Source organism: Penaeus chinensis, chromosome 34 (genome assembly GCF_019202785.1).
Source record: "Penaeus chinensis breed Huanghai No. 1 chromosome 34, ASM1920278v2, whole genome shotgun sequence".
NCBI lineage: Eukaryota > Metazoa > Arthropoda > Malacostraca > Decapoda > Penaeidae > Penaeus > Penaeus chinensis.
This window is the reverse complement of record NC_061852.1, coordinates 14,554,181-14,562,923: the sequence shown is the minus strand read 5'-3', so window position 1 is coordinate 14,562,923 and position 8,743 is coordinate 14,554,181. Positions and strand designations below refer to the sequence as shown.

The following is an 8,743-nucleotide window of genomic DNA, read 5'->3' as shown; positions in this document are numbered from 1 at the left end:
TATAGGTAATAGATACATTTAGCGAAGGTGACCCTAAAAAAAGAAACTATCCCCATTGATATATTCAAACATTCCCCTCTGGTATAATTTTTCAGTATTCCCTTGCAACATTTAGAAGTCAGTGCTCCTTCTAGTCTGATCAGGCCAGTTTCACTTATGTATCTAAAATCATCATGAGGCAGGGGCTTGGAAGTTATAAACTGGGATTTTCATCAAGATGAAGTGGGTCTACTTGTGTAAAAGATACCTTGCTTCTTGCTGTACAATTCTTATTGAATAATCAGGCAATTTCTACATTTCCTAGAGTGCTCTTCAGGTTCTCAATACTGATTTAAAGAGCAAATGTTGCAAATATTGCAAATGATATCAAAATAAAAGCATACTGCCCATATTAAACATTTCATGTGAATGTCACCATACATTTCATGATTATGTTGACTGACTAAGCATAATGTCCTCATTGACTATGGAATATTTTTTTCTAGATCCTCCCACTTTATTAGAATCTCTTGGAAGGAGAATGTGGTCTGGAAGCTGTAGCATTCTGACAAATTTCCATAAAAAAAAAAAAAAAAAAAAAAAAAAAAATCTATGGTTCACATGCAACAAGAAAAAATGCGATGCTGTGACCATGAGAATTAGATTTTGATAAAATTAGGAGTAAATGAATTGATGTCATTTTTAAAAAGAAGTTTCCACCAACCACATGCCAGCCAAGTTCTATGAATTATTCAGGAAAGTTCATTTATACAAATATTGAAACTTTTTAAAATATTGAAACCTTACTTGATGAAATTTGATTAAATAATCTAAAATTATAGTAAAATCAATATATTACCTCTTCTTTTAATTCATACAATAAGGTAGAAATTCATTAGTTTTTCTAACTTAAATGTCTTAGATTAAAGAAATTTGCACAGATGAGAAACCTTTCAAACTTCAGTAAAAATTTAAATGCACTGACTCCATGGGACTGTATTTTTTGTTATTAAATTAGGCCTATGGTATATGACAAAACAAGCTCATGATGCCTTAATTTCTAAAGAACTTAGATAAATCAGGTGTTATTTTGTTCAATAACAACAATACTAATAAAAATATCAATATTAACAACAATAATCATACTTACTGCATGAATTTACAATTAGAACCCTCAGGACAGAAACCAGCAAAGTAGTTCATGCACAGTACACGGCGAACATGGCGATTCCTACACTGTGGCCCGTGGCGACAGAATCCTCTATCATACCACGGACAATCCTTCATTTTCATGTCAGGATTAATGTGAAGAAATGGACACTCCTTGTTGTGGCAAGCATCTGAAAATAGTGCGTTTCGATGATATCATTCATCCCTCTTTATCCTTATATCCATCTCGATATTCTATCTTTAACCCAGTGTCAACGGGCATGACATGTATGTATGTGCCATGCCCACTGTGAGTTTACTTGTTTAATTGTTTTTACACACAGATGGCTACACTTGTACCAAGTCACCAATGAGCCAGTTACGAGTACTCCCTGTCTCGCCCATTTACCTTTTATTTGATTTGTGAAAATATTTTACGTTATCTTATTTTGCTGTTACTAATGTTTATAACATTACAGTAATTATAATGTTTATGATAAAGATAACATCATCGATATTCATAGCATTAGTAAAAAATACATTTTTCCCACCAATGCAAATCAGGTAAGGTCACAAAGTCTACAAACTAACTCCTTTGTGGCTAAGCACTAGTAGAGCCATCTATGTGCAGAGACATTTCACAAAAATTCTAAAAAATGAACACAGCATTTTCCCCATTTTTTATTAATTTTCCCCGGCAGCATTGGGTTAATTAAAACAGAATATCAATATGTAAGATTGCAAAATCTATTTTACAGAATAAAAACTGAACTATTAGGGAAATAATCAACTTTTTATATATAAATATATATAAATATATATATATATATATATATATATATATATATATATATATATATATATACACACACACACACACACACATATATATACACACACACACAGTTCATGCTTTTTAATTTTTTTACTTGGCAGATCTCATTTCTCATCAATAATGTGATGTTTTATAATGAAAATGATAACATACATAAAATGGGTAAAAAAAAAAGTTTCACTTACTAAATCTCGAATAGAAATAACACTCAGGCATCTTTGACATGTCGTACTCGTGAAGAAATTCACAACGATCTCCCTTCTTGCAAAGACCTCGAAGCCAATGTTTACAAACCACTGTCCTGTCTCCACACACATGGCGGAAAGGGCAATTCACGCTTTTGCTGCAATTTCCCCGCATATAAAATGTGCATACTGCGGCCACGGATTCTGAAATTGAAAGAAAAAGAATGAATAACAGATAAGAAAGATTCCACAGAGTCCATTATTAAACAAATCATCAAAATCTTCTTTACAAGAAAATACCATCAATTTTCCCCATCCCATTTTCTACACACACACACACACACACACACACACACACACACACACACACACACACACACACACACACACACACACACACACACACACACACACACACACACACACACACACACACACACACACACACACACACACACACACACACACACACACACACACACACACACACACACACACACACACACACACTCTCTCTCTCTCTCTCTCTCTCTCTCTCTCTCTCTCTCTCTCTCTCTCTCTCTCTCTCTCTCTCTCTCTCTCACACACGCACACAGTCGTAACAGTACTAAATTAGTAATATTATGGATACTCAGCATGTAACTACTGCTATGTAAATCTTTTACACATAATTTCTGCTGATGCTTCATCTACCTACAAGAAATATGTTAAGGCTTTTAGTGGCTAATAATATTACCAATACTTATAGCTGTGCAGAACTCAGATTACACAAAAGTGATTTCTGAGACAACTCTCTCAAACATTACATAACTGTTGATTCACCTGAATGGATTTGAGGGGAAAAAACGTGACAATTAAGGCAGTCAACCCTACTATCACTGCAAAAATAAATCAGTAATCTAAAATAATCACATCAAATTAAGAAAAGCGGATACTTGCTATATACTCGCCCCTCTGTTACTGTACTGGGGTATGGAGTTTCGAATCTTCACACTCTGGTTGCCTATTGATTCCACTGACTATTTCTGCTTTACATAGTTAGTAGCTAATGACAGGAGTCCATTGATACAAATCTGATGGGTTTTAGGACTGGCTCTATGAAATGATCCCCATATTTGTTAATACCCTACCAGGGAGACCAGCAAGCTCTATCTTGCTAGATACATAGTGGAGGTTTGCTTGCCATTGCCAAGGTTCAGATTATCTTCCAACCTAACAGTCTTGTTTTATAATTGTTTTATAGCCATAACTTTAGTATTCTCTATGTATGGTCACATTATGGGGATTTACTGAGAAAAGTCACTATTATCATTATCATATTTGCCAAATCATGATATGTAGAATCACAGGACAGAAAAGTAATGATGACCATCTTAACCAACCACCATGGGTTTATGTTCTGTCCCCTGTAGTTTTTTGTGAAATTTGTCACATACAGGTGGCTCTACATGTGCTCAGACGGCAAGTAGTTTATCAGTAGCCCTTGTGACTGATGCTAATTTCCCCATTCTTTGAATTGCCGGGAAAATGTCTTTTTCAATTTAACTCCTTGCCGACGGGTAGACACGTGCTATGCCCACTGTTAGTACTTGTTTGATTGTGTTTACACATAGATGGCTATATTTGTACTAAGTCACCAATGAGCCATTTACGAGTACTGCCCGTCTCGCCCATTCACCCTTTTCTTTGATTTACAAAATATTTTACATTATCTTATTTTACTGTTATTAATATTAAAAAAACATTATAATAATTATAATGTTTATAATAAAAATAACACCATCGATATTCATAGCACTAGTAAAAAATACGTTTTTCCCGCCAATTCAAATCAGGTAAGGTCACAAGGTCTACTAATTAACTCCTTTGTGGATAAGCACTAGCAGAGCCATCTATGGGCAGACATTTCACAAAAATATAGAAAATAGGCACAGCATTTTCCCCATTTTTTTTTCATTTTCCCTGGCGGCATTGGGTTAATACAATTGATATCGATACTGTTATTATTGTTATTGATTTTATGATTACTAAATTGTTATCAAAATCTTGGTAACATTTAAAACAATAAAATAATGTAAAAGACCCTTTCCAAAAGTTAAGGAAAAGGGTAAACAGGAAAGATAGGTAGGTCTAATAACTAACTCCTTGGTGACTAAGCACTTGTAGAGCCATCTATGTGTAAATGCAATACATAACTTGTATTACAGTGGGCATGGCATTCTTGCCCTATGTGCCGATTCGGTTAAAAAGGGTCAAGGTTTGATGAGATTTGGCCTATACTTGGACTTTATATGTGTAACCCAATTACAACTAGTAATTTTTTTTAGAAAAATTAGGGAATGGTGGGCACACATTAGTACATGCTGTTCCATGCCTGGGTGATTGTATAGGCTTCTGGTAAGGTGCTTTTGACTTCATCTCTGGAATCAGGACACTGACTCAGGACGTGATGAGGTGTTGTATGGCATCTGTGATTATTCACTATATATGTCAACTATTGCTAGTGGGTAATTTTCTCTGCATATATATATATATATATATATATATATATATATATATATATATATATATATATAAAATATATAATACATATATATAATATATATATATATATATATATATTTATATATAATATATATAATATATAATATATAATATATAATATATAAAATATAAAATGTATATATATATGTAATGTATATGTATATGTATATGTATATGTATATGTATATGTATATGTATATGTATATGTATATGTATATGTATATGTATATGTATATGTATATATATATTATACACATACACACAAGTAAACCTCATTCAACATGTTTCATGTTTGAGGTATTTTGTTTTAACATGATTCCCCCTCCCCCATGACTACCACTTTTTACTGTACAATACAGATGATTCAAAATGGTGGTATTTTCAAACTAAGGCATGGTGTATCACTAAATCGTTCCCAGATTTTCATAAGCATCTTTTTCCCCTCCCTCCTCCTCCCACGCAGCACTTATTGTTAGGGTCGTTGCCCATCCACGCTTAGATATTTTTGCTCCTTTATGATGTAGCAACCTCAAAAATGGCTCCCAGAAGGATATCAAATAAAGATGAAGACAGCAAAAAAGAAAAGAAAGTGCAAGAGCATCTCACTTGGTACAAAACAATTTTTTACAGTGCTTTGAGAATAGAGCAAGGATTATCAGTTTTGCATAAGCACTTTTGCTGCAATCAATCACTCTTTCCAAATCTAGTATTGGCAATTGTTCAAAATACCTTTGCATTACCAATCATGATGTAGGATTCCTCTCATCCTCTATCCAAAAATGTAGAGAAAAATATACCATTTAAATCCCTCAAAATCATACATTCTTGGCTCTGATAGCAGGGGAGGGCATGATAGGTACCAGGAAAACTGGGGTATACAATAACAATAACATACATAAAATATGGCACCTTACAATCCCCCTCCCCCCCTGATGTGAGGTCCTGGCATGCCAGCTGCCCACACCTACTACAAACACCTTCCCTAAGAAGGAAGCTGTGGCAGTAGCATAGGTGAGGTGAGGCGTCGCAACTCACAGCGACTCCATGAAATATGTTGAAGAGCGATAGCAAACAACCTCCTCACTCAGCCTTTGTAGCGTCTATGGATGCATTACTGGTGGTCTCATGTCAGTGTTGCTGAGGTCTCCATAGCACATGGTTTCATTTTGTGCTTACAAATCCACTGATACCACAATCATTGCAACTGGTTATGTGGAGGTATTCTAAAGATTTACCCTATAATTTTATGAAAAATACTACAATACAACAATATCCTTAAGGTTTCATATGTGCTAAGGAAATATTAAGCATAATTCAGGCAAAATATGTACAATCTTAGAACTATTAACACAATTACACTCGAACACAAATACCGAGCTTTGATACTCCACAATAACACACTCTAAATAATCCTCTCCATCAGGTTAACCAGAATAAACCCTTACCAACCATTAGTGCAGAGAATAAAGCAAAATCTGACACTTTCCAATCGAGATTTTCCACTTACTATCCATGCCGGGGAAAGGGAGAAGTTGGGCTCCCACTTGCTCCTCCAACTGTGTCTCTATATCGAACGTGATTTTGTCGACGTTCGCCACTATAATCTCCATTTTCGAATTTGTTTCAATACAATGCTACCGAGAGAAGAAAAAGAAGCCGAAAGAGGCCCCACAGCCCTCTCAAACACTAAGAAAACTGACAGTTCCTGCCCAACTACACAAAACCGAGTCAGTCAAGTTGCTGTTTGTTTATGTGTCTTGTAATTCTTCCGGAGTGTCATAGTTTTCAAAAAGAAATTTTAAATTAATATAATCTTGTAATTTTACCTTGTATATATATCTCCATGTCCATCAAATATTTATTGAACTGATGCTTATGTCAGAATTTGTTCTAGTTTTCATAAAGAACGCAGCAAAGAGGGGCCTATCGAAAATATTGGAACCATGCTCGGAAGTGAGATTCTTGTTATTTTGTCTAAAGCGGATCCTAACTTCGCTGGAATACTCATCAAATGATATGATACGAGGAGGAAACTATCAACAGACTTTATTACATATGTATGCATTTATATGAATATATGCATAAACACATGTGCACATATATACACATACATATGTAAAGAGAGACGAAAGAGAGAAAACAGATGCATATATACACATATACAAATAGATATAGAAATTGGATAGATGAACCGCAGGTAGATAGTTAGATAGATAATATATAAATCAATACATGAGTAGACAGGCAGATAAACGGACATATACACAGGTGCACTGATATAGATATATAGGGGAATATATATATATATATATATATATATATATATATATGTGTGTGTGTGTGTGTGTGTGTGTGTGTGTGTGTGTGTGTGTGTGTGTGTGTGTGTGTGTGTGTGTGTGTGTGTGATTGTATGTGTGTGTGTGTGTGTGTGTGTGTGATTGTATGTGTGTGTGTGTATGTGAGTGTGTGTGTGTGTATGTGAGTGTGTGTGTGTGTATGTGTGTGTGTGTGTGTGTGTATGTGCGTGTGTGTGTGTAATTATGATAATAGTGATTCAAGAAGCAAAAATATTATTATTAGTGATGATGGTACTGGAAATAATTGTGACTGATAGCTATAATAAAATCAACGGCAATGATAAGAATGATAACAATACTAAAAAATGATGATAATACGGTAATATTGAAAATAACCAATCAGTGTGTTGACAGTGATGTTAACATATAGGTAAAAACGATAATGATGAAAAAGCTCAGGTTAACTATAATATGAAAAAACTAATTTGGGCAATTCAGTGATATGATAGCAGTAAATGCAGAAAAGAAAAGAAAAAGGAAAATTATATTGATAGCAATGATTATACTACTAATATTTAGGTGATGTTAATAACCATGACCATTAAATGACAACAACAACAATATTAATAATGGTAATATTTGCAACAACAGCAACGACAAGTTAAATAACAATAAAAAAAATCAGTAGAAATACAAATACTAATAGTGTGGATGATGGCAGTACTATTATGATTAACAATGATAACGATCATTATCATTATAGTAATATTAATCATCATCATATATAATTCTCATTTTCGCTATTAGCATTCTATTATACTATTATTATTACTACCAGGAGTACAAAAACAAAATATATATAATTATACTTCAATCACATCATTACCATTATATTTTTATATTATCTTTATTGCTGAAGGGGTTGTGGGTCTCTATCACCCTCCTCCCCCCACCCCCACCCCTATCGACCAAAATACCACACTGTGAAAAAACGGCACCCCCCCCCCACCCCACCACCACCATCGCCACCAGCCTTGCACAGCGTTTCAAAGCCTCCATGAAGACGGATTTTTATTTTTTACACTTTGCTATTTTCGATGCTGAGAGTTTTAAACATGATAGTCAAGTGTGTGATTATAACAACACACATTCAAGGGGGAAGGGGGGATTCTATCAGCTAAGCCATACTACCAAGTGTTACCTGTGTTTCATCACTACCTGAAGTACCTGGAATCAGAAATGCCTTCACTATTTCGTCTTTCATTAAAACGATCACCGTAATGGTGCATATAAAAGTTCTGATATTATTTCAATGCACTAAACTTCGATAAGGAAAAATTGTTTCACGTATAGAAATGTGAAGCTATATGATTAAATTCTTATGATACATGTCTATTGTGTAAATCAGTGTAATGAAATCACTGATAAATATATATTATGTAAGTACACATGGCAATTTTATTTCATCTTAATTTTTTTATCTATTTTTTTTTTTTTATTTATTATTGATTTTTATTACCACACCCTAATCGCTTGCAGAAAACGGGATTTTATTAAGCTGTAAAAGATGCTTGTTTTTGTTATTACACACACACACACACACACACACACATACACACACACACACACACACACACACACATATATATATATATATATTCACTTTTATTCCGTTTTTTTCAACTTTAAGCGTTCTGATCAGGGACGACCAATGCAAGTTTACCCATATGAAATCAGATAACTTCAGATCAAGC

General features: G+C 34.1%; 1 protein-coding gene across 1 annotated transcript in view; it reads right to left on the bottom strand.

The window, feature by feature from the left end:
* Nucleotides 1-6,462, bottom strand: part of LOC125043793 (cleavage and polyadenylation specificity factor subunit 4-like) — a 13,658-nt gene extending 7,196 nt beyond the window's left edge. Inside the window, exons 1-3 of the mRNA XM_047640090.1 lie at nt 6,200-6,462; nt 2,149-2,352; nt 1,130-1,319 (exon numbers count right to left, since the gene is read on the bottom strand). Of these exons, the coding sequence (XP_047496046.1) occupies nt 1,130-1,319; nt 2,149-2,352; nt 6,200-6,302 (497 nt within the window). The 5' untranslated portion in view covers nt 6,303-6,462. The remainder of the gene's footprint in view (nt 1-1,129; nt 1,320-2,148; nt 2,353-6,199) is intronic.
* Between the last annotated feature and the right edge of the window lie 2,281 nt (nt 6,463-8,743).